The following is a 27,216-nucleotide window of genomic DNA, read 5'->3' on the forward strand; positions in this document are numbered from 1 at the left end:
CTTAGAATTGTCTGGGTTTATGCTTATATAAAGCTGTATAAATTGTTTCTAGTATCCAACTTAGATAATAACGGGTGTAATAAAGTAAAGGATATAGATAACTTTATGGAAAAACAGAGCTAAATTTAAGTAGTGAAGGAGCTTTTTATTACCACTGACAGATTTTTAGAAGCCTTTTCAAATGCTTTAATTAAGATTTTTTTATCAACTTTCAAGAAAGACATCCTGGGAGGCATTGCTGTCTTGTGTCAGCAATACTGATAAAGAAGTTGTAACCTCTTCACAGTTATTTCCTAATTTTGGAGACTATGGCCTTTGGCTGTCTTCTGTATCATGACAAAAGATTTTAGTTTAATGATTATTTGTTTGGAAAAGTATACTGGGTTTCAAGGCTGTGCCTAATGGGGAAGATCTTTACATAGTGTGTTTCATCTCTATCTGTGCATCAAAGGAAGCAAGGTTTGCTAAAAAGTAAAACGAGAAGCTGCTATTTTATGCAGCTGCCTACACTGAAGGAGACAAGAGAAATCTTTCTTCTGTTGAGTCAAGTAGTTTGGTCACCTCTCCAGGGACGATTTCTGTGGGTGATTCTGAATGCAGATGTCGTTTGATTTACAAGTGAGATTTTCACTCAGCAGGAGAACAATATCAGCTTTTGTGTGACTGGGGCCTCTCTATGCTACTGGCTTTGTCTGTGTCTGTCCTGAGTCAGATAGTTCTGTAGGCTGATATCTTTTGGCTGTTGATTTAAGGAGTCCCTTATATTATTTTCATGATGGAATTGTTAAGGTAAGTGTTGTTATTTATGCAAGTATATCTGTGATAGAAGCATTACGAACTTTGAAGAAAGTTTACCTTTTGCTGGTGTAATGCATTACACATGTATGGTTTTAACTAAATGAGACTAAATAAATTTTGGAGTAGCTGTATGTATCGTATCCATATGTGTAGCCACTTCGTCCCTTTAGAGCTTAATTTATATTCATAGTGCGTATATTTAAGGCATACTGATTTTTCAAGAGAATCTCGCTTTTATGTCTGTTGTCCTTTGCTGCTAATGGTAATGTTTCAAAGGAACATGCATCCATGCACTCTTCAGACTTCCCTTAGTATTTCTTTTCAACTCAGTCATCCAAACAGATTTGATCCTGAAGTCCAGACTTTTAAGGAAACATATTTTCTCTTTTGCTAGAAAGAATGTTGTTGGGACCTCAGTTTAGCCTCTTACATGGTTGGCTGAGGCTTTCTACTGAATTTGTTTTGATTTGTTCTGTTTACCCTCTCAATGTTGGATGTTGGCACGGTAAATTTGGATGTCCTTTGTAAAAGCATCAGTTATTCAGCAGTGTCCAGCCATGGCTGATACTGTAGTTCTCTATTTGAAAATGTTCAACACTCTTCATACGTTTATCCCTGATTTGCTTTTCGTCTGAGCAGAGTGTATTAATTTAACAATTCTACTGTTTAACAATTCCATTATATCCCTGGGAAAAAAAACAAAGCAAGATACATTTTGATTTCTATTTTCAGGATGCTTTCATTTCCTTCCTCCTTTCTTTTCTTTTAATTAATGGAGTGGTGGAATATCTATTATATGATACAGAAAAGAAAATAAAACCAGCAGCTGTGTATAAAAAGCTTAAATATTTTCATGAATCATCTAATTTTCCTATGTTTTGATTTTAATAAGAATGGCTTTCTATGTGAATCACATAGCATGGTTCAAGTTTTTTGGATCAACGTTGGTCCTTACCCTCTTGAATACTGATTATGTTAAAACTAATAAGTGGAACGTGTTTTAATGAAACGTGAATGTGTTTCTTTCGCAAAAACAGATCAGAAAGTGCATGTGTGTTAGATGTCTTGTTAAACTCCCTCAGAATGTGTTATGCTTATGTGAAGTAATCCTTTCTAATTTTTAAAACACCTTGTTTTCCTATTTTTAATTATCCTTTAATTGACATGTTTGTAAGACAAAAGCAAATGGAAAATATTTGTTAAAAAAAAGAAGAAACTATGCTGGCAGGAAGGCACCTTGCTATTTGGGGAACCAAATCTGGCTTTTATCCCAGTCCAGCAGAGGCAGCATGCCCAGCCCCAGGGAGTGGGAGGGACTGTCTCTCACACTGCAATGGAAACTCCTTTCCCAAGAAGTGTAGAAGAACATTGACCAAGCCTTAGGGATAACTGTGTGAAGAATTCCTTCAGTAGGTGGGCTGGATCATCATCACCAGTGCAGTATGCTTTTTCTCTAAAAGGTAACTTCTCTGGAAGGCCGTATCTGAAAGAACACTAAAAGCAGAGGCTGTTCTAGAATTTCTTCTGCATTATTTCATAGTCATTCTCTAAAATACCTTCCATTTTCAACTTCCTTCATATCTTTGCATTTCCTTTTCTGTATTCCTGGGATATGTAGCATCATCTCATTGTTTTCTTGTTCTTCCTGTTTCTCTGTCTTACAAATTTATATAGAGAATTTGTCTTATATGGCACTGATATATGACTTAGTCTCTTAAACACAAGGCTAATACAAATAAGAGCGAACAGTAACTTTTATATTGATTAAGATTCATTTTTGAGAAATTTATGTATCCACTACTTTCCAACAATGCAAAATTCTGAGTTGGATTGCATGACACAGTGATAGTTGCTTTGTGGCACTTAACCTGTTTTCTTTCTAACTAATGTTCTGTCATTTCTGGGTATTTATAAGCATAGCAGTGATATGGTGAATCATCAAGTGAAATTCAGCTTAATAAAGTATGTACTTTAAATAAGAATTGTATTATTTAGCCCCTTCCTTGGCCTAATGTTATCTTCCCTGTGTCAGTGGTGTGTCATTGTGAGTGTCTCTGCAAGTGTGTGTATATGTGTCTATATACATAGATATAGACCAACATATCTTAATCCAAAAGCATAAATCTATAGACTTCTTTTTAGTAAGTAAAATCAAAAATTCCCTTGATTGCAGTGTATTTTTCTGTTGCTGGGCCCTGATCTGTCCAAGAACACTAGAATTGTATTCCTGGCACTTGTAGAACATCTAATTAACTTCGCTAATAGTGTTTTGAGGTAAAGAGGATCATTTTCATATTTGGTTTTCCACATCTTCTTCACCACTTTTTATCTTAAATGCAGTTCAAGTTAGTATCAGTTCTTTTTAACTGTAAGAGCTACCTTTTTTTTTGTTTTCCTTGTAAAACTTCAGATTCTTAGATTTATTATTTCTCCCGGAGCTTGGGACTTACTCTGAGAAATGGCAAAAATAAAAGAAATGCTACATCGCCTGGGATATAGCCCACAAATCTTGAATAACACGTCCGCTATGTTGGTGCTGGGAGCTTTCTTCAGAACGATACTTCAGTCTACACTTATTTTACATCACAATACCCAAAGGCAATATAGTAACAGCCCGGTAAGCTATGCTTCTGTCTTTAAAGTCAGTCAGGCTTCACTGCTTCCTACTTCCAGTTATTCAAGTAGTTTTCTGGTACCTGTTGACTGTTCTTTGTGTTAATGAGCTCATTGCAGTATATATTTATTCTCAGTATATCATTACAAAAAATTTACATGGATAGGGAGAAACAATATTTTAAAAATAATAACTTAGTTAATAAAAAATTAGTACCTCCTGGTGCAAGATATGATCAGTGTCACAAGGCAGGTGAGAAGCTGTGTTCTTTTGCCAACCCTCTGTAATCATTGCGGATTTAACTAGGTTTATATGGATTCTATATCCCCCTGGAATTAGGTTCATGGTCATTAGCATGCTTTTTTTTCAAAATGGTGATATGAGCCTGAAGAGTTAGTTCAGCTGACAGAATTGGGAATTAAGCCTATTTAGGCTTAACCTGAGTCTATAGTTCCTGCTATAAGTCATTAGTCTGTATTGGGGGGGTGGGGAGGAAGAAAGGGGCAAAGGTTATTCTTTAGGGTGTATCAAGGTGTTGTCCATGTAACATAACACTTTTTAGAGCCCTTCCTGTGTTGAGGCATTTGTTTTCCCTGGTGCTTTTAGGGTCATGGAATTGTTTAGATTGGAAAAGACTTTTGAGATCAAGTCCAGCTGTAAACCTAATACTGCCAGGTCCACCACTAAACCAAGTCCCTAAGTGCCACGGGTACACGTCTTTTAAATACCTTCAGGGATGGTGACTCCACCACCTCCCTGGGCAGCCTGTGCCAATGCCTGACAACCCTTTCAGTGAAGAAATTTTTCCTAATATCCAATCTAAACCTCCCCTGGCGTAACTTGAGGCCATTTCCTCTCGTCCTATCGCTTGCTACTTGGGAGAAGAGGCCAAGACCCACCGCACTACAACCCCCTTTCAGGTAGCTGTAGAGAGCGATAAGGTCTCCCCTCAGCCTCCTCTGCTCCAGACTGAACAACCCCAGTTCCCTCAGCCGCTCTTCATAAGACTTGTGCTCCAGACCCCTCACCAGCTTCGTTGTTCTTCTTTGGTCTCGCTCCAGCACCTCGATGTCTTTTATGCTTACTGTTTTTTATCTGATCAGCTGCTTGGTGTCATCTTTAAAAGGTGGTTTGCTTTGGTTTTGTTAAGATCAACTTCAATTAGATATCTGATGCAGCAAAAAAAAATTAAGTGACTCTGTTATTGAACTAATGAGATTTTTGTGCCCTTGAAATTATAAATATGTTGAAGTATCTTGTGAAAAGCTTGTGTCTTTGACAGCAGTGCTACTAGTACATTCCAGAATGAAAGTGGGTTTTTTTTATTGGGACCATTGATTTTCATTGTGTTGATTTTCCCACTGCTGTGCTGGTTTTCTTGGTACTGCTATGTGCAAAGCAGTACTTTTATCTCTCCTAGTTTTACTTCTTTCGTCTTTCCAAAAGAAGTTAAAATGTTTGCAATGTGAACAGGGAAAAATCTAGTTTATGATACAGGAATGGAGTTGAGACTCTGAAAAAAAAAAAATGGCTGGAGGGACTCTTGGCATAGAATTCCTGAAACAGAGAAGGATTAGCTGGTGTACTGAATATGTCTTGTAGTGTATGGTGGAGGACTGAAGAGTACCCTGGATATCTGCAGTCAGCTCATGGCAGCAGAAATTGAAGAGTTCCCACCTCCCTTGATGAGGCAGGAAAACATCTTAGTCAGTCTACTTAAATATAAATTGTGTTGTCACTATGGTTTTAAAGTGTAGCATGTATTTATTTAAGACTATTCAATCCCAGGCTTTGCTTACCACACTTTCCAATTGAAGAGAACATATGTTTACCTACATGTATCGCATATGATACAGAATTTTGCTTAATTGCAACCTCTTCCTCTTTGGCAAGCTATGTACATGTACTGTTCGGCGTATCTTCTAATATCTGCTATCACTTGTTAAGAACTGCAGTCTGCAGTCATTAGAATTTTTATAATTAATATTAATATGGGTTTTTCTTAAAATATGAGACAAATTACTAGGTTAGAGTCCTAACTTATAGTGAAATATAATGCTCTCAGATACTGGAGTCTGGATTCATTATACACGAGTGAGGCATTTAGGGGCACTTTAAATTAAATAGAGGGAAATAATGTCTTGTGTGATTTTGAGGAGTAGCATAACTTTTTACTATCAGTACTTCTGTGACACAACTGGGGGAAAAAAAGAAGACTTCTTGGTAAATATGAAACAAATTGAGAGGCACAATTTAGAAGGACACTTGTGGAAACAGAATGAACACACCCTGCAGTTTATTTTGTAAGAATATCGTCCTTTCCTCAGCTCTTTTATCTCTGAAGTGTGAAGGCTTTGAATTTACAGAGTAAGTGCATATCACATGGTAGTTGTTGCTGAGAAGGAATACATTCTACAACAGAGTTAAAATTCGTTCATAGCTTAGCCCATGTATGCTGAAAAAACTTAGCCCCTTGCAAAGAAATAGAACATACAAGTTCATTACTGAACATCTTGACGCTTGACCATGTGGTCTGAACCAGTAACTATATAAGTTTTAACTTATAAGTTTAAAAAATTTTTAACTATATAAGTTTAAAAAATAAAATTAGAGCAAAGATTGATTTAGAACAAACTCTGAAAATATTTAACGTTCTGTGAAGACTGTAAAAATCAATGTGCCATGTAATATGCGTAAGTAGTAATATTTCCTTTTTCATTTTAAAAGCTAAAATTACTCCTTGTCCAAACTGGCAGTCTAAGAACTACAGTTAAAAAATGGTTATGCCCACATATGTAAGCACAGTGGATTTAGTGTATGGAGCTGCACAGATTTGTATAGTCTTATTTTCAGATTGAACTTTGTGTGATTTCCCCACAGTTCATGAGTGCCTGCAGTTTTGCTACAGGATTGTAACCTATTGAGAAAATTTAAACTTGGGTATGTTTTCACTTTTTTAAGTTTTCATCAAAAGATAGGTACAACAGCTATCCCAACATTAAGCTACATAACAAAATGAAAACCTTTTCAGTGCTCTATATGTTAACCTTCTAGACCTCCTGGTGTTTCCAAGCATACAAAATATGTCAATGCAAGATTTAGATGGTAAAATATTGAGTGGTAACATACGTAATGCCACTTGGCATCTTTGGATTACTATGAAGGCAATGTATACAGCGTCCTTTGGCTGTGCACTTCTTAGGGGTTGGGGGGATGTGTTTTCCCTCTGAAAGGAAGCCTATGATAATTTCAGGCTTCCACCCTACTAAAACAGGTACCATACCTGTCACCTTTTGTCCTTTAATTTATATTTATCCTCAGTAGAATGAACCTTGATTGATTGTGCTTTACGAAGATGCTGTTCTGGCAACTCAGCAGGACCACATCTGACAGGCAGTGTTTGTTGTCATGCATAGCACACTGAAGGGTCAAAAAATTTTATTCTAGCAATTCTTGAAGTAGATCAGTTAATATATTTCTTCCTCCTCCAGTAGTAAGGCATTAGCCGCTAAGAAACAGGTAGTATCCTCTGCGTGCATTCAGAAATGTGGTCATTAACCACCTGCTAACATTTGTTAAATATTTTCCAGTTGGCATTTAGCTTAATTGGTATGTCAGTTTTGCATGGTCAGAATTTCAGGTTTTGTGTATGCAATACAATGAAATTTGTCATTCTTGCTCTCTAAAAGACAATTGCCAATCATGTGCAGTGGGAATTGAACAAATAACGCAGAGAAAAATGTTTTGCCCGGTTTGGCTGGGTTTCCTCTTTTCTCTTCTGCTCCCCAAAAGTTAAGTTCTTGATGTAAAATAAAACAAATGAAGAAGCCCAAATGTGGAATGGTACCCCAAAAAAGGAAGCAGCTTGGAATAAAACTTGAAATTCCATAGGGTTGATTGAATTTACCTGGCACCATTTTTTCTTACCTTCATGCAAAAATCTGGTTTTATGTTCATTTCTGACACAGGCAGCAGCAAGTGTAACTCTATTCTACAGGTAACACATGAATATGTAAGAGTACAGATGACTTTAAAAAAGAAATTACAGTTGGCCTACATTTTGCAGACAAAAGTTCCTCTAAAAAGTAAAAGAAGAATATGTGTTTTTCAGTTCTAGCATGTAAGTAATCAAAATTAAAGTGAAATTCACGGGTCTTTTGGCTACTATAAGAATTTTTTTTACAGAAAAGATGATTTATGTGTTGCATGAATGTGAATATGTAGAAAGAAATTGAATATTTCAAATTAGCATAACCGCTATCAGGATTACTGAAAGTCTGCCTGCCTGCAGTAACAAGCTGCAACGATGGTAGCTGTCAGTTTTGTGGCATGACAGAAACAAAATCCTGTCTTTGCAGACAGAATTAATGTACTACTTCAGACTGTCTTGTTCTGTGAATACTGTGTCAGAGAATCCTCGTATTAGCTGACAAACTACTTCTGAAACCTTCTATTGAAGTAGTTTTGATTGCTGTTTAATTGCCCAGCTGTTTAGTTGCCCAGCATGTCGCTGTGTAAGGAACTTGAATGCGAAGGTTGATCATACTCCTATGCTACAGTAAGCGTACCACACAGAAAAAACTTTGAAGCTGTGGAGGGCTGTAACCTGTAATGCTGTAGAGGTCACAAAGTAGAGTCTTAAATGTACTTCGGACTTTCATACGGGACAGGATTGTAATGTGTGCTGTAGAATTATGCTGGGAAATTAAAGTTAGGTCACTGATGCTAAAATGGTAACAGTGAGCTTCAGGCACAGTCCTCAACAGCGAAAAACTGAGGGTTTAAAAGAACAGACTGTCTTTAAACAAAGTTGAAGATAAAGCCCCTGCTGACTGTGACCTTGTTATTCAGTGCGTTTTCCAGTAGGATTTGTTACCGTCAGGGATGTGTTTCCTTGAGGGCATACAATCCCAAGGAAAGAGGCACCGATGGGAAGGTTATAACACTTCGCATGGAAAAGGAGATGTGCAACAGAACTGGCAGAAGAAAGAATGAAGTGCTCTATCAATTATCTAATTGGCTCTTTAATTTTAGTGCTTCTTCGATATTACTGCTTATGAGTATTATTTCATTCAGTAGGTCATGGATTTCTTTCAGACTTGCAGCACATGAAACCTCTGGGTTAAATGGAGTACCACGACAGGGAGCTGGGAGGTAACAGAGCAACAAGCCTATTTGTTAGTAAACGTGGCTGTGCAAGGGGCAGCACCTCCACCAGAGAATTTTTAGATAGTACAAAAACCTAGAAGTGATAAAAAACAGCCCTCTAGTATCACTCTGTTGCGTATGGTTATATTGCTCACAAAGCAAAAGTCAAATCTATATAGACATGTTTTAAAGATTATTTTTAGATGTTTCAATTCGGGGATTTAATAATTGAGGTTGGCAACCCAGTATCTGTCTGAGTTATAACTGAATCCTCACAAAATGTATATTTGTGTTGAAAGATCATGGGTTTTATGCTCTAGCAGCTCAGTAGCTTTTGTTTTAACAAAAGTTTCTCATTTGCATCACAGAAACTTACAGATTTTGGGTAGATAAATACTTACTGATTCTTACTGATTTCACCATGTGATCTAACTTTGATTACATTCAAGATTAGACCAGGCAGCGAGGCTAAATTTCTGCTAGTTGTCATGTATCTAAATTTTTCAGTGTGACATTGAATGGGGGTTGTGTCCGGACAGTATTCTCACTCCTCTTACAGGAAATGGTTAAAAAGGAATTTCTGCACATCTGAAAAACTAGTCAGAAGGGAAGAGTTTGTTGTTTTGTCTCGCCTGTCTGATTGTGGATTAGGCGTTGGGCTGTCTGCTTTTAAATATCAGAAGAAACGAGTTCCCTTCATACAGGCAGAAGACAAAAAGTCTCTACTCCAATGAAGAAAGCTGGGCAACTGATAGTGACACTACTTGACATGTTGTGGGTATTCTTTTCATAGCATTTGTGTTCTAGCATGCAAAATTTAAAGTAAAAGTTGGCTTCTTAAGAAGCAGTACTATTCTGTTAATTAGCTATGATGTCAATTTATGTTTGTTATATTAAGTTTTGTTAATATGTCAGTTGTGATTGTTGAGCTTTTCTAGATCAAGCTCTGAATTTTTATTTTCTGTGTAGCAAACGCAGAAGAACTGGTGCTGAGGAGTGAGACTGAGATGCAAAGTATTCAAAAGTCTGGAAATTCCAAAGGTTACAATTGCTGTGGCATTTTACAACTTTTTTTTTATTGTTATCAGAATTTTTTAATTGTTATGTTTATGCTTATTGCTGAGTGAAATTTTTGGAGATTGGACTACTGGGGGGAGGCATCAGAGATACTTGCTATGACTTCAAAATAGAACGTCGCAGCAAAAAGAAAGCCCATCATAAGGGCACATACAGATTTTGCCCTGCTGAAAGCCCGTCGGTATCACATAGAAAAGCATTCTGTTGAGGACAGTGAAGAATGAACCAGTTAATTCTGTTCCACAAGAAGCCACCTTTGGAATGGTCCCTGAAGGACTTAGGGTTACGGGGCTGCTGAAAGACAGCAGCATTGTAAACAGGCTGGGTTTCTGTGATTAAAATTGCGGAGCTAACTGCACATAGTAATGTGTTCTGTACCACAGGAGTATATAAAGCCTGGCTGTAATTATCATTAATGTTTACTTTAATCTATGATGTGTGCAAACAGGTTTCATTCAGAGTTTTCTTACACATTTTGTAAAATGTTTGTGTAAAGGTGTGTTGGATTCTGGTGTCCAAGGGAACAAATGTTCTTGTTAATGTGCATACATGAAACCTCTAAATTCACATGCTTTCAGAGACAAATTATGGAACTGTAAATTCCTTCTTCTAAATTGCTTCTGCTGTTTCTATTGTTTAAGTGCAAAAATATTTGAAAATATTACAAAATAGTCTTTTTTCATGGATTGCAAAGAAGGTAGGACTGCTTCACCGGTTCTGGTGCATTAATGCATCATATAAGCTTTGCTCCTCTAACCGGCTTCTGCTGTGTTCTGGTGGAAAGCTTCTAATCTTCTGTAACCCGTAAAGACTAATTATTCTTAGAGTTAATGTGTTTTCTGAAATAGGCTTAATAACATAATGCTAAAAAATTCTGTCCAGACAGAACACAGTTACTAAAATTGGAAATGAGGGATACAAAATAATATCCTGGATTCATCCTTCTGTTTATATGAGTACATACCAAACAAGAGACACTTTAGAACCAGACATTTTTTTTAATGTCCAAAAAAATTCAGGGAAAGCATTCTTGAAACCATATATTCAAAACATTAAAAAAAAAGCAAGTACTAATACTTCCTTTGTTTCTGGGTTTACTTACTATTACTTGATGTATTTTTAAAGATACATATCTTGGTTGTATGTTCTTATGTTTGCTTTGACTACATAAACAGTTAATGTAGAAATCATACTTCTGATACAATCTTGTACATAATATTATTTTAATTTCTCCTAAGGGTGCATTAGAAATACATAATGACATACGAACCTGAACAAGATAATTGGTTCATGGGGTATTGCTGTGTATATATTTATAGATTTGAAAGCAGTCTTGTCATTTTACTGTCTTCAGTGTGTAATAATTGCATTTGTCTTGTGTATTGTAATTTGTGCCACTACTCTCCAAAATAATATAGTGTTATAATGCCTTATACCAGAGAGAAATGGCGTGGCCTGAACAAAAGGTTGTTTCCAGATGAGATGAGAAAATAGACACTGAGACAGTTTGATAACAATACTGATTGTCTCCCCTAGGAAATTTTTCTGTTGCTAACATAAAATGTCAGTAATAAGTACAGCTGTTTTGTTGTTAAAAAGGGATTAAAAACAGTTTTAGGTCAAGACAGCATCCACCATCATTTCAAGAACCACAATTAAAACCTAAGAATTTGTGGCCCATCTATAAAAAGACAAAGAAACTTTGACATGATGAAAGCCACGGTCAGCTCCTGTTTTAAAAGTAATTCAGAGCACAGAGATAGCAACAACTAGCTGAACATATGCAGTGTGTTTAAAAAAAATATTGTATAGGAATTGGCAAACTACATTTTTCCTTATGCCATTTGGATTTTCTCATGTGGAAATCTTCTTTGACTTCACATACAAAAATAAATCTTTCACTACTGCTATTGGCTTCCTTTTGGATAATTCATAAAACACCAGTTTTCTTCATCTAGATATCATTTTGCAGCAAATTACAAAATAAATTATTTACACTGAAATCTTAAAGTTTAATCTGTTGTTTATGGAATGTGTGGCTAGGAGAAGCAATTTTAATTATGTAGCCTAGTCCCCTTGTAAGCTAAAAAGTCCATGAACTAACTTGAATTAGGGTATACCATTTCAAAAATGTCTGTTTCTGGTTTTCAAAAACTCCCAGGAGAGTAAATTAATTACATTCTTTATTACCTTCAATGTTGATATTTGTGCTTTAATTCTACTCTGCATTTGTCCCGACCACTTCCTTTTACTCTGATCATGTGATAGTTTTGTCGTTTAAACTGAATTCCCTTATATTATCAAACTTCTGTCTTCTTTAAGCATTTTATAATATACTAGGGGAAGAGATGATTGATCTTTTTGGAAAGCTTTTTCTGAGCCCTCTCTGCCTCTTGACATCCTTGCTGTATTTTGAATGTAGCACTGAACAGTGATCTATTGGGGGCATGTGACAAACATATAACAATCTTATTTCTTAAGTGATATTCTCATTATGGTATGGCATTTGGCTGTAGTCTTCCGTGGGAGAAACTGATATGTAGCTGACTTTATGCTTTCCTTTCCCTCTGCCAAGATGGTTCCTCCTCTTTTAAGTATTACTTGTGTTCTTTGTTTGTAGATGTACGATCTTCTATTTGGGCAGAAAATATGTTTTTCTTTTTCCTTGCATGCAGAGGTTAAAGTGACGGCAATTGAGTTAAACAAATGAAAAAGTGTATTTTATTTTTTTTCTTAAATTGGTATACCTTCATGAAATGTCTCTGGTTTTAATTAGGAACTTACCATTTAAAAATGCATTTCAAGTTGGAGAGGTTCAAGTTTCTTTTCAGATTTATCATAGGTTTCGTGTGCTTCTTGCTTTTTAGAGTTAAGGTAGAAAATAATTTTAGAGAAAAACACATTATACTCATGGTAAAAGCATAATGTGGTGTAGGCTGTTTGCATAGTGTTTCCATTAGACCCTGGAATGAGTGCCTTCCACTGTAATGAGCTTTGGAGGTAAAGCACCCAAGAAGATTCTCTAGAAGAGGTCTGCTCGTGCTAGTGAAGCTACCAAAAATATATGCTTTCTCTAGTTGAGGCTGTGTTCTACTTCCAGAAACAATAAATGGGTAATATATTGCTTTAAGCCTTAATGCAAATATGAAGGTTTGTCTTTTAAGTACTGTCAGGGTCCCTCCTAATGGTTTGTTACCTTGGAAGCAAATCTCAGTAAGTAGCACTCCTGGAAGATCAAATTTAAGTGCCGTGCCTCAGCATGAAGGTGCTACGGAAAAATAAATGCACCCTTGTTTAGTCTGAACTTTGCCTTGATTTTTTCCTAAACATTCTTAGAGGCATTTTGCTTCCTACTTTCTTTTTTGTCTCCTTCCTAGTCTCAGAAGATAACTTGTCCTCTCCCATGATAGTGAGAAAAAATTGTTTCTGTAAGCTGCCAGTTGTTTTGGATTGCAATAACATAGCGACTTGAGTGAAATCAGCGACTTAGCTTTTAAACAATTGCTAGAAATAACTAATTAAAATATTTTCATGCTAACTTTTCTGTAATTTCATTAATCTTAAAGAGGTCGTGTGTGTGACTGGCTTCGAAAACTACGTTCAGTAATATTCATGTTGGGTATCATGCATTTTCAACAGCTCCCACTGTGCTTTACTCAGTACACAGTGCTTGATGCAGTTTCTTAACAGGTGTATAAATGTGAAAATAATATGGGGTTGGTGGAGTTTCGGTAGGTTTTGTATACTTATTTAAGAAAAGGTAAAAACGAATAATTATGTATGCAACTAAAGTATCTCCTGAACTATAAGCTAGCAGAAAGATTTTATTTTTAAAACTTCAACAGTTTTTAGCTGCTTAAACTGCTGAGTACAGCAGCATTTTGGTTGTACAAGGTGAAGTTGTTGGATGTGGAAGAAACTGATTTAACTTGACTTTTCTACTTTTCTTTCCCCAAGGCAGTGATATAACTGTCCTGCAGGCAATGTTTTTTTGGAAGTTACATTGTTTCCTCTTTTTGTATTTATTTGTGTACGGACTCAAAATGTTCAACATGTGCATTAGATTGGTGAGGAACACAAGGAAAATTGTGGTGATATTGGATTGCATTTATTGTCATTTCCGTGTCTTCTAAAACCTAATGGTATTTCATGTGAGAAAGAGAAGAGGGCACAAGATTCCCTTTGCAAACACCCGAGGCCGTCCTCAGCCAACGATGGAGCTGTAAGCTTCTCGGAGGAAGCTGCTGAGAGCTCCTTGCCGAGCAGCCTAAATGGGGAGTTCTTATCAACTCATCCTTTACCGTGTTAGGATTTGCTGAAGGTGTTAGAGGCCCTTGTGTATTTTGAATGTTTGTTTACATACACTATTTTGAGTTTCAGTTGAATTTTGAGTATTTCCAAAGCTGAGAGATTCCACTGGACAACTTGTTGAAGTGTTTCACTACCCTCAGTGTGATAAAAATCTCTCTAATAACCTAAAAATAGCTATTTGTATCTTTTTTCTATCTTACATTTCAAATAAGTAGTCTAACATAAATAGGAATTAATTACATGACTATCTTTATGTTGTTTGAAATGTAAGCCAAAAGGTTTTTAGTTGAAAATAGTACATATTAGAGTGCTTTTTTATTCTTAAGTATACATTTATTCCTTTAAAACATGCACAATCTTTTAGGTTTGTATGAAAGAGAGTCTGTAATATATATCTCTAAATTGAAGATAGTTCTGTCTCCTGTTGTTTTGCATAGTTGAGGGAGCTTTAAAAGTGGGGCTTTTTTAAATTAACCTGGAATGTTTACAATTTCCTATTTAAATACATTGGCATTCTTCAGTGCAATGGAAAATCCTGGTGAAATAAGGGTACTCTTTTTTTTTTTTTTGTGAGCCCTCTTTCTTGGAAAAATTTGTTTTTTCTCTTCTCCAAAATCTTAGGCTTTTATAAATTTATATCTTCAAGAGCATTTTCCCATATTCTGAGGTTTATTTAAATTACTGTTTGGAATGTTTGATGGCTGATTTATTGAAAAAAGTGGGATATGCAGATCAATTTGATTTTATAGCAGACTGTATCATTTACAGCATTTATTCAAGATTCATAGGATTGCTTCTAGCAGAAGAATATAGTTTCTGTAAATCTGTGGAAAAAGCATGGGGAGCTTTGCAGAATCCCTTAACCTCTTGAACTTTCCCATGTCATCCTATGAACTCTGAATCTATGGTACTGTTCAAATCAGGAAATGTTTAAAAATGAAAAGCCAAAATCCTAAGCTGCTAGATTTTGTATACAAAACATCTGTGGGACTTGCAGTTTAACAACCATCTTAATCATGGTAACATAAGCAGGATATTGTTAGCTCATCATTACTTTATATAAAGTAGCATATGATTTCAATAGTTTGTTTTCTTGTTATTTCAGCTTTATGACAAAATAAACACAAAATCTTCACCACAAATCAGGAATCCTCCAAGTGATGCTGTACAGAGAGCCAAAGAGGTAATGGCTTTAAAATACATGTTTTACCTTGAAAGTTTGGTTGTATTTGAAGTAGAACTTTTTTTTCTTCATTAAGATACTGCTATGTATTCTGGATCATAATCTGATTTCTGGAATTCTACCGTTGCTTACTTAAATTACATAACATGTTGCATAAACTTGCAGAATTCCGTTATGTCTGTTAAAGATTACTCAGTTTCATCATTTAACCTTTGCTGCAACAATAGCAGTCTTAAAAGGAATACTCCTGTTGGGTAAAGGCAATATCTTTTATGTTCAGTTTGTATATTACTTACTCACAAAAAAAGATCTGTTTGTAGGTATCAGCTTTTTGAATTGAAAAAACAAGTTTATCATAGATAGCTCTAAGAGGAGCAGACCTAGAAATGCAATGAAGTGACCCATTAAGATGAAAGATAGACACAGATGTTCTTAATTCTTATACCTGACAAATAGTATTTTATTTGTTTATTTACTGCCAGTAGTATAAAAAACCAAAAAGTTGTATTTTATATTATCTATAAAAATAAGTACAGTTGTTGGGGGTAGTGTCATAGGAAAACATTGTTTATAGCACTTTTAAAATAGAATGAACAGGAAGACTAAAACACTGTAAAAACTGCAGTGACGCTGATAGATACCCCGAAAACCTATTCTGCAAAATTTCCTGGCAGTTAATCCTAGGAGATGTTTCCAGAAGCAAAACACTCTGCTTTCATTGTCCAAGTAGTTGCGTGGGGAAAATAAAGGGGAAAGTATCAGTTTGCAGGCAAATGCCTCCTGCCTCCTCCTTCCCCCAGTGATAAGCTGAAGTATGGCTCAGATTTTATAAAATCTGGAGCTTGGAGGTGGGGTAGCAGATGAGACACCTACACGTGATGTCTTTAACAATTTAATTTGTGGAGAGAAGGTTTTATGAGTATTTTTAATTCTGCTTTTAAACTGATTGTTTGAGTAAGTTGAGGCCAAGTGTGAAAGTAGCAATTGGTGGTGATGAGTGTCACCTGTAAGTTAGCGCTTCATTTCTGTCTCTGTATATTTAGCTGTTGGAGGAATACTGTCAATTGAAAAAAGAGCCACTGTTTCCTTCAAATTTCTGCTTTACTCTCTCTCAGAAAGAAAATTGAAATGAGGTATTTTATTCTCTTGGAATGGGGCAGGGGGGAGCAGCACATTCTCTGAAGCCCTTTCCTGTCAAAAACATTCTTTTGTATAATCCTTTGGAGATACTCTGACTGAACAGTGAGGGTTTTCATTTGTTTGATTAACAGCTTGCTTTAAAAGAAAGTTACTATGGGCATTTCTCCTATTTGTTTTGCAGGTATTGGAAGAAATTTCATGTTACCCAGAGAACAATGATGCAAAGGAACTAAAGCGTATTTTAACACAACCTCATTTCATGGTAAATAAATGCTACTCTCGGGGTGGGGGGTGTTGTTGCTTGTTTTTTTTAATTTCCTTTATATTAGAAAACTTAAGTTCATTAAGTTCTCCCTAAAATCTGCAGATGATGAAACTGCATACAGTACAATATACCTATTAATAAGTATTTCTAATCTGCTAGTCTGGCAAAGTAGTTTCTATTACTACTACTGTTGATTCCCATTACTGTGCTGAAAACTGTCAGCAGTTTGGAGTAATCTGATTAGGGAGTAGTTTCACTGTCTTTCCGGGGGGAGCTGTGTTGCACATAGAAAGAAGAATGAATCCTTTTGGATGTTCATAGGTAGAGCTGGGGTCCTCCTTTTTCTTTTTCCCAAGGTCATCTTAGGATAAAGGTGTGTGAAGTCATCGCAAAATAAGTGTTTATTTAACATTATTATTATTGATTTATTTTGCAATAAATCAATAGCTTGTACAATCTAGTGAATTTGTGTCACATATCAACTCCTACTGTGTCTGTTTCACAAACTTGATTTGTGGGCAGTAATTGTCCTGAAGTCTGTAACAAATCTGGTTCAACATTTAACAGGAATACGTGCTTGAAATAGAACATAAAACAAGGTGGAATGGTACTCAGCCATATCGTAAGAATGATTTAAAAAAAAACAAACCACAAGGGAAAAAACAAGAACAATACCCTCTGATACTCAACTTCTTTATTTGGAATCTGACAAGTTCATTTGATTTACCTTTTTTTGCATAATTACTACACAGTATTGCAAAAACATTAGGCACTGTTGAGGAAGAGCATTTTTTAAGCATAAATTATTTTCAGAGTAGGCATCAATAAAAATGATTGTGGCATATAAAAATTTACTGTATCAAACCAAGCGACAGGAAAAGTGAGTTGGAAACCATCTTTCATATGTATCTCTATTTCCACCTGATATCCTCATAAATTTAAAACGATCTCTCAGAATTCTTTTCTGCAACTCTATAAAAGGTATTTTTAAATAAAAAATAAGCTGCAATTCCATTAAAAGTATTTTTGATGGTGAGTAATTCAAGTAAGTTAGTCTATGGCATCCTAAACTAAATTGCTAGTTGATGGATGTTTCATCCTCTCCCCTTGCAGTTGTTCTGACATTGATCTGACACTGTGCTTCGGTATTGCAGTGTGCTAAACTAGTAGAAAACTGCTCCAACAAAACAATGATCAGTTTAGCACAAAGGATTAGGGAGAAGTGGAAGACGACCAGAGCCAGAATGAGCAAGGGGACAGAAACACGCAGTCCAGGATAAGGAGGAATGGCACAAACATGTAAAGCAGCAGTTAAACCCGCATATCAGTCTTCACTGGCAGTGTCTCTTCCCTCACCTCTCAAATGGATGGACCACAAGACGGGGACTGGAGGAGCAAAGTCCCTCTGACTGTAAGAGAAGATCAGGTTTGAGACACCTGAGGAACCTGAACATACACAAGTCTGTGGGACCTGACAAGATGCATCCCAGCGCCCTGAGGGAATTGGCTGATGTAGTTGCCAAGCCACTCTACATGATATTTGAAAAGTCCTGGCAGTCAGGTGAAGTCCCTGGAGACTGGAAAAAGAGAAACATTGCATGCTTTTTTAAAAAGGGTCAAACAGAGAACCCTGGGAACTACTGACCTGTCAGCCTCACCTCTGTGCCTGGGAAGATCATGGAGCGGATCCTTCTAGGAGCTATGCTAAGGTACATGGAGGACAGGGAGGTGATTGGAGACAGCCAGCATGGCTTCACCCAGGGCAAGTCCTGCCTGACCAACCTAGTGGCCTTCTATGAAGGAGTGACCCCATCAGTGGACAAGGGAAGAGCTACCAATGTCATCTATCTGGACTTCTGTAAGGCCTTTGACATGGTCCGCCACAACATCCTCTCTCTAAATTGGAGACAGGTGGATTTGATGGGTGGACTGGGATGGATGAGGAATTGGTTGGATGGTCACAGCCAGAGCGTTGATTTTTGTTAACACATTCAGAAATCATCTAATATAATTATGAACCTTTAAAAATGTTCAAATTACCATATTTTAATCTCCTACAAGGTGTATATTATTGCTAAAAATACAGTATAAACCAAGGCAAGTATTTGATGCGAAACAAATGTCTTTTACAAAAGAAATTTAATATTAAAGCATGGAGAGTGTAACAGATACAGGCAGGTGCCTGAAGTTGAGTAAGTAGCTTTGAGTAGATTGAGCTGAAGGAAAAACAGTCAAGAGAGCTTGCACGCAAAGCCAAGACCACAGACAATCCTACAATGGATGTTTTTTGTAACAGCCAGAGCTAAGGCGTGATTGCATAGGGATGCTCATGTCTTCTTTGGGACAATTGCAAACAGTTTTCTGATACTAGAATGAGAATGAAGCTAAATCCCTAAACCTGAATAGGAGCATTCACACCGAAGTTTACACCCAATTAAATAAATTAAAAATTTATTTAATTAAAGTGGTTGAACTTACATATATGGTCCACATCTCTAAATATAAAATGTTGTTTAAGTACTACAGACTAGTGCAGAGGAATTGTTGAAAGTCTGAGTTTAGTGGTTGACAAGATGAAAAGCAGAAAATGTGGATACAGTTTGGTATTTAACTAAAAATAGTATTTGTGTAGGCGAGCTTGAAACACTGGAAAAACAGGAGGAAATGTGGGCAGAGCATTGCTAGTTTAGGGAATTCCATTCCATCGTTATAAAGCTGAATTCCCAACTATAGTTTGAAAGGGGACTTAAACTGAGTATGACGTTATCTTTTATAACATGGTACACTTTGGAAGTGCTAGCTTGGGAACAAATCTAAGATTTTGTAGAGGCCATGAAAATCCTATTTCTGCCTTGGATTCCACTTCAGTAATACATCTTGTAGGGATGTTTTTTTATCACTTTTTTCAGTTTAAGTTCTGCTTAAAGGTTTTAATTGAAGACTAAGATGTTTCAGAGTCAGATTTCACTGCCAAAACAAACTCTAGATGGTCAATCTCAAGCCTTCCAAGACTGATGGGTTTTGCAAGTTAAGAGCTATGAGCATTGAAATGAAAATTCGCAAGATGTTAACTATAATATAGATTGACCTAGCTGCGGTGGTGGCTGGTATCTCTATTGTTGTAGAGATACTGAAGAACTTGATTTATCATCAATGTGAGGCTTGATTTATCAATCCTTATCTGAGAAACCTGTCCATTTGGGTATAGAGGCAGGATCTACCTCTGGTCCTTGATAAGTTAGTGTAGGAGTAGAACCAGTATGTTGTCATGGTTTAGCCCCAGCCGGCAACTAAGCACCACACAGCCGCTCACTCATCCCCCCCCTCCCCCAGTGGGACAGGGGAGAGAATTGGGAAAAAACTTGTGGGCTGAGATAAAAACAGTTTAATAGGACAGCAAGAGAGAAGGAAACAACAACAATACCGACAAAGGAAGGTACAAGAACAAGTGATGCCCAATACAGCGATTGCTCACCACCCGGCGATCGACAGCCCGTCCCTGAGCAGCGATCCCCGCCCCCCGGCCAACTCCAGTTTATGTACTGGGCATGACGTCGTATGGTATGGAATATCCCTTTGGCCAGCCTGGGTCAGCTGTCCCGGCTGTGTCCCCTCCCAGCTTCCCGTGCACCCCCAGCCTGCTCGCTGGCAGCCCAGCACGAGAAGCTGGACTGTCCTTGACTACTTAACAACTAAAAGTATCAGCACATTATCAACATTTTCTCATCCCAAATCCAAACATGAAATACCATGGGATCTGAATACCTTCTCGTTTTACTAGGGTAATTATTATAGAATAACTCACTCAGAAAGGTAGCTTCCTAATTCTGTGTCTAGGCACATAAATAACGATGGATTAATTCTGACACCTTGCAGACAGGGGAGAGAGAAGCAGCAGCATCCTCACTGAGGTATCTACAGTAGAAAATCAGGTTTATTCATGCAGATTTTAAAGGGTAGGGGTGTGTGTATGCATTTGCAGTCTGCTGATGTTTGTCTTAGACTCCTTTAAGGGAAAAGTTCCTGTATAGAAAGTGAGACACAAATATCTTGAATTTCCTTTAATTTCTGGAAAGCTTCAAAAATACTTATAAGAAATGAATGGGTGGCATCAGAGATGATGGGAGTCTGATATTTTGTTGCTGTAATCTCCCCTAGGCCTTACTTCAAACTCATGATGTAGTGGCACATGAAGTTTACAGTGATGAAGCGCTGAGAGTTACACCTCCTCCCACCTCTCCATACTTAAACGGAGATTCTCCAGAAAGCGCCAACGGCGACATGGATATGGAGAATGTAACACGAGTTCGACTGGTGCAGTTCCAGAAGAACACAGATGAACCAATGGTATGGAGGGAACCTCAGTATTTTTCTTGACTCTCTACTAGTAAAGACCAGTATTACAATGATTTTAATGACAGTTTCTGCCCTTTGAAGTAGGTTTGCCAGTATAGTTGGAATAGTTCAGCAACCATTGTGGATACTTATACTGCTGTGTAGATCCTTAATTTAAAATGCTATGTGTGCATTCATGCTACTGCTGTACCACTAGAGCTCTTTTCATTTAAAAACAACCTTGTAGTAGTTATGGCAGATTAGGCTTTAAACCAAACTGGACACTTTTCACTTCAATACAAAATTACATTTTTAACAAACCAGAATCTTACATGCTCATATATTAAATTATTGCATCTTCACTTATAAATAGCATCTGGTTTTATTGCTCATATTTAAGTGAGTGGCAAAGTTTTTATTTTAACCTTAAAATTTATACTCTGCCTTCAAGCATTTAGGAAAAGTCACTGTTCTTAGCCACTCAAGAATCACCCTGCTTAATGTTTTATTTTAAGAGTATAAACATTTCTTTCTGTAGGGAATCACTTTAAAAATGAATGAGCTGAACCATTGCATTGTGGCAAGAATTATGCACGGAGGAATGATTCACCGGCAAGGTAATCATGTCTCATAAATAGTTTTGTCTTGAAACATGATTATTTAGATCATTTTGTACAAACCAGGTAACGGTACATGCTCCTCATTTTGATTGCTACTATTCCATAGTAGTCTACCTCTGTACCTGGATGGAGTCCTGTTAGCTGCCTTTGTTACCTTCCAGTTGCAGATGTCTTTGAGCGTTTTGAGAGGAGGGCCCACTATGTTTCATTTAGTCCTTAATTAGGGTAATGGGAGTATAGCTCAGTAAGAGATTGACATGACAATAATTTCTGGGGCTGTACTTACTTAATCCTCTGTTGGAAAAAAAAAAAAATCCTTAGGCTAGTTACAGTACTTTTCCTTGCAAAAATGAAAGAACTTTGTTCAACAAAAAATCTAAATTTCTTCATATATTTTCACACAATTCTTGAGGATCTTTGTAGTTTTGATGTTGAGGCTCATAAAAATTATTTGTGAAAAAAAAAATTTATCTTGTGCCTAGACCTTGAGTATTTATATTAAGTTTTCACTACTAGAGCAAACCCTGCAGATATGCATGTTTTCTCATTTCCAGTCTAATCCTTTTTTTCCATTTTGTGTGTCCAGATCAGATGTCAAAAAATAGCTGGGCTTTGTCTTAATTTAAACAGATGAACTTCCCTGCTAGGTTGTTAGCTGCAAGTTTGGATTGCACCCTTAAAAGGGTTACTTAGTTTTTCCAGTTTGCCATGCTTTTCTTTTGAATCGTTCGTCGGACCAAAGTTCCTTCTAGCCTACTGTTCTATTTCAAAGGAAGCTAGGAACAGGTAATTAGGAAGACAAAACATGAAACAGGGAAAGGGTACAGCGATCCTTTTCCTGCTATATTCACTTTATCGCCTTGACATGATCAAACCTGTCAATAAGCAGGAAAGATAAAACTTTCCATACAAGCAAAGATGCAATTTTTATACACTTCTATATTCCTTTAGAGGACCCTCTGAACTGAAATTCAATTGGCTTCTAAAAGTGAATTTTAAAAGGATATTGCTACAAGATTCACAGGTAGAAGGTTTTCATCCAAATATACTTAGGTAGTGCTGATCCTTCTGCAGAGCATTGTTTCACATGACAGTGCTCCATAATGGGGGTAATAGAAGTTTCAAAACTTGTCAAAACTGGGTAAAAAAATACAACTATGCCCACTTAGAACTCTGTTTTTCTCTTTTTAATTATACAGTGTCTTTTATTTCAAAAATTTGAGAAGTTTAACCCATCCTATCTAACTTCATCTAACTAAGGTAGCTTTCTAACTAAGGTAGCTCTTCTGCCCATAGGTTTAGTTTGAAAATGAACTATACTTCAGTGTTTCTGTAGTATTGTCATCTTTTTTAAATTTTTTTTTAAATGTTTCTAATTTTGTTAGTGCTGTAGATGCCTCTTAGCTTCACTGCTTCATTCAAAATACCTATATTTAGTATATTTTTACTAAATACAACAACACGAATGTAAGTAGACAGTGATCTTGAGTACAACATGTCTTTGTATCTTATTAACAGGGTCTGTGGCTTTTATTTGTTTCAGGGATCTTTTATGTTGTTGTTTCTGCTGTCTCCTCTTGCTATATGGAAAACTGCCAGGCAATAACAGCAATGATTAGATAATATATCTACTGGGAGGGTTACAGGATCTATATAATTTCAGGTTTAGTAGTATTAAGCACAAACTGTGCAATTCCCAGTCACAAAATAGTAGCTGCTGTGAGGTTTGCCTCCTGTCTCTATGCCAGCTGTATCTAGTCCTGCTGATTACAGTTGTCCTTATTCAAAAGGTTGGGAAGTTGAAGTAGGAAGATAGGCTTGTAAAGATGCTATCTACTTGCACCTTCCAGAGGTTCAGCTCAGTGAAAATGAACCACCAGTTTCAGTCATTAATAATTGTCTTTTTGTTGACTTGTCTGCTTTTTTAGGATAAGTAAATTAATTGTATCTTAGATCTCAGGCTTTTAATTATGTCTTGACTTTCACCTTTGTGTCTGTGCCTTAACTTAGCTCAGTTGTCCATTCACTTTTTATCTGTGGATTCTGTTTAGATTACTCACACTGTCAATATTATTTTCAGGGGATCTGCATAAAACTTAAGTTTTCAGCAGCTCTCAGTATCTTAATCCATAGATTTTTTTGCTGCTGACTGGTTTTGGGGCATATGTGCTTAAATGTGAATTCATTCTTAAAATGCATTTAAGAAGAGGTCCCAATATTGCATTTTAAAATATTTCCAAAGATGAGAGAGGTCTTATGAGCTACCCATTTAACCTCACCAGAAAAACAGCAGTTGTACATTGTCTATGCTACATTCTCGAAGTGTCTTAATGTAAAACTCACACCAATTTTTAAAACGCCAATACCCCTGATAACATTTATTGAATTCTAATTAAATGGATGTGATTATTTGGTGAAAATATGATTATACGTTCACAGCCTTTCTCTTTCCAAGCTACAGAATTTTCTTTTGGCTACAAAACATGTTTCCGAATAGGGATCCCAAGAATTTGTTCTGTCTTCTTCCTAATAGGGTAGGATGTCTCTTACTTCTGTGCAGAGAAAGAGCGCACACTTCCTAAAACTGTCTTCACTCTGACTTGCAAAGACAAAGAAGGAAATCATTTACTCCAGAAATACATCCATTCTTTGTTATTACAGATGTGTTACACATCAGTAAGTCATGAATAGCTTAAGTTCTAAATGAACACTGCACTGCCAATAGAAAAGGAAGCAAAAGCAATCAAAATTAGATGATATTAGGTATCATGGGAACTACAAATGGTACTGAAGATTCATTATTCAAAGACGTCAAGAATATTCTTTTTCGACAAGAATATTTATAGAGTAAAAAGTTTCTGCTAATAATAAAAGCCTCTTCTCTCAGATCGAAAATGTCTTCCTATGGTTTATCAATGCATCCATCCCCCAAAACATAATGACCATCTACTGCTAAATGTCCATGCTTTATTCCCAACTTTTATGTATACTGCTCCATTCCAGGCACGAACAGAACAATATTCACTTCTGTCAGACTAATAGAAATGGGAAATGCTCCAGAAGAGGGGATTTTATTTAAGTGTACTACTGAAATGATACTACTGACTCTGAGTCTCATTCTAATATTTAATTCCATCAGATTTATATTTTGAATAATGCCAAAGAATCTTTATACTATTCCAGGGCATATGCTCTTTCTGATTCAGTATTATTGTTTAATAACAATTACACTCACTTCAAACACAATTTAATTTTGGCATAATGAAGTCAACACAGAGACGCTTTTTTTTTTTTTTTTTTTGAAGAATTGGGTATTGAATGTCTTTCTGAGACAATCTGCCATAACTGAACTTTCAAAGTGTTTCACTAGCGATTTGGTCATTAATATTCTAGATGTGAACTAGATTAATTTGAAATTCAGATGCAGGACTGTTGTATTCACATTCAGTAAACTATTAATTGTGGTAATATTTCCACTGAAGAGTGGAAAAAGAATTGTGATGAGTGCTTCTGTATAATTTCACTATCAGCAGATGAACTCCTGTAGAATTGTTTGGAGCATTTAATGTGGCTGAAGGGATTTACTGTTGAGACTACTGGAAGTTTTTGTAAACTTTGGGCTCTGTCCTGTAGCACTGCCAAGTGAGCTTCTGTTTCATAAGAAGAGAGCTCAAAGGGGATCATAGCAACAGAGCTTTTCAGGATTCTTCTCCTTGGTCAGGCTGTGCTTGTGTTTAGCAGGCAAACAGTTTGATTTTCATACATATGTCCAGCTGAAAGTTTTGCTTGAATGGTTTTCTTTGGAACTATTTTGGTTCATGAAAAGAATTGTAACGATTTTTCATTATTCTAATTGATTTACTTTTTTCAGGTAATTTTCCATAGATATGTTTTAGTTTAGGAAGCGTTTGCCAGTTGCTACGTTTTCCAAGTAAGATTAATTATATTAGGTACAGTAATGGTATTAGGTACAGTATTTAGAAAAGGATACTTGCACAAATTACATAAATCATACAGCAGAAAAAAATATGTGAAGTAAATAGTCTTGTCATGTTTCATTGTATGTGAAAAACATATTCTGGCTAATAATAAACCATGGAAGCTTTTTTTTGAGAACTGCTAGAGAATTAGAAGTAGGTGGGCTTGAGCTACTCAAGTCAGAAATCATCATCCAAAAAGAGACGCCTAGGTTGCTTCTAATCCTGAAGATAATTAATTAATTTTCTGCCTCCTCCCTGTTGAGCTTTTGTAGTGTCTTAGAGCCATGTTGTAGCATGGCATTCCAATCCCAGCTTCAGCAGGTCAGTTTATGACTTGCCTAAGCTAAGTAGATACTTGTTTCATCATCTGACATTGTAGATAGCCACACCAATTATTTACTTTCAAGCTGAAGTCAAGTTTACATACAGATAAAATTAAGACTATGTCCAGAAGCCAAACTGCATCAAATAATCATCTGATAAAATACTGCTTGAATATCTCTGTTGAATGCTTCCAGGTGACTTTCTTTTCAATGTGTAGGTTTTTGCAGTGTCCTTGGTAAAGGACTGATGTTTTCCTCATATACTTTATAGGGTGCCTGGGCATCTTATGCTGGTGTATTGACTGCACTCTGAAAGACAGATTTGTGATCTTTGGTAGCTAATACATAGCTACCAAAGTCCTTTTCTGAATCTAGCCAAAAAATGTATTGTTATTTCTTATTTACGCCTTTGTATGAATATTAGTACTGTATTACAATTATGTCAATTTGTAAAAACATGTTTGAGGTGATTGTGTGTTTTGGTACCTCTGCAGGTACACTACATGTAGGGGATGAAATCCGAGAAATAAACGGAATCAGTGTGGCAAATCAAACTGTAGAACAACTACAAAAAATGCTTGTAAGTGCCTGAAATCTTTCTCATGTTCTTTATAAAAATGCCTGTCTTATTTTGACAAAACTTTTGTGTAATTTCATTGTGACTTCCCCTTTTTCTTCTATTCTTGATAGCCTGCATGTGAATGCAACACAAAGTCTTCCTGTGTTCAGCTGTTAAAGCCTTCTACAGGCTCTCTCCTGTTTTTTAGTAGTGGGTTTTTTGCACATTATCCCCAGGAATGGTAGAAGACACCGCCAGGTGTCATTGTATTTATTCCATTTAGTCTCACGGAGATCATTGACATCCAGCCATTCCTGACAGATGTATGTCTGACCAGCTCTTAAAAAAACTTGAGTAATGGACGTTCCCCAAACTCTCTGGGCAGTTGACTTTAGTGTATAACTCTTCTAAATTTTAGAAAGCTTTCTCTAATGTCTGAGTTTCTTTTGTTGAAATGCAGGAATTTCTTCTCTTGTCTAGTAGACATAGCAGAAAAAAATACTGCTTTCCTCCTATTACTCATCCCAAGTTAGTCTATAATGATCATGCCCTTATTTTAAATCTTCAGTCTACACCAAGTGTAGTTACTGAGTATTCTATGAGAGAAAAGAAACTTTTCTTGACTATTCATGTAATTGCTACACAAATACAAAGGAAAAATCATAGAACCATTCAGCTTGGAAGTAACCTCAGGAGGTCTCCAGTCCAATCTCCTGCACAAAGCAGGGTCAGGATTGAATTCAGCCCAAGTTGCTCAGGGCTTTGTCTGGTTAAGCCGTGAAAATATCTAAGGACAGAGATTTGACATGATGGGTGCCTCTTTGAGCAACCTGTTAAAATACTAAATTATCATCATAGGGAAA

General features: G+C 36.4%; 1 protein-coding gene across 1 annotated transcript in view; it reads left to right on the plus strand.

Annotated features, from left to right (window-relative positions):
- The window catches only part of CASK (calcium/calmodulin-dependent serine protein kinase (MAGUK family)), a 97,357-nt gene that overhangs the window by 37,983 nt on the left and 32,158 nt on the right, over nt 1-27,216 (plus strand). The window contains exons 8-12 of the mRNA XM_010285019.1: nt 15,054-15,131; nt 16,453-16,533; nt 20,695-20,883; nt 21,410-21,488; nt 26,289-26,374. Of these exons, the coding sequence (XP_010283321.1) occupies nt 15,054-15,131; nt 16,453-16,533; nt 20,695-20,883; nt 21,410-21,488; nt 26,289-26,374 (513 nt within the window). The remainder of the gene's footprint in view (nt 1-15,053; nt 15,132-16,452; nt 16,534-20,694; nt 20,884-21,409; nt 21,489-26,288; nt 26,375-27,216) is intronic.

The sequence above is a fragment of the Phaethon lepturus genome, unplaced genomic scaffold (genome assembly GCF_000687285.1).
Source record: "Phaethon lepturus isolate BGI_N335 unplaced genomic scaffold, ASM68728v1 scaffold5560, whole genome shotgun sequence".
Taxonomy (NCBI): Eukaryota; Metazoa; Chordata; class Aves; order Phaethontiformes; family Phaethontidae; genus Phaethon; species Phaethon lepturus.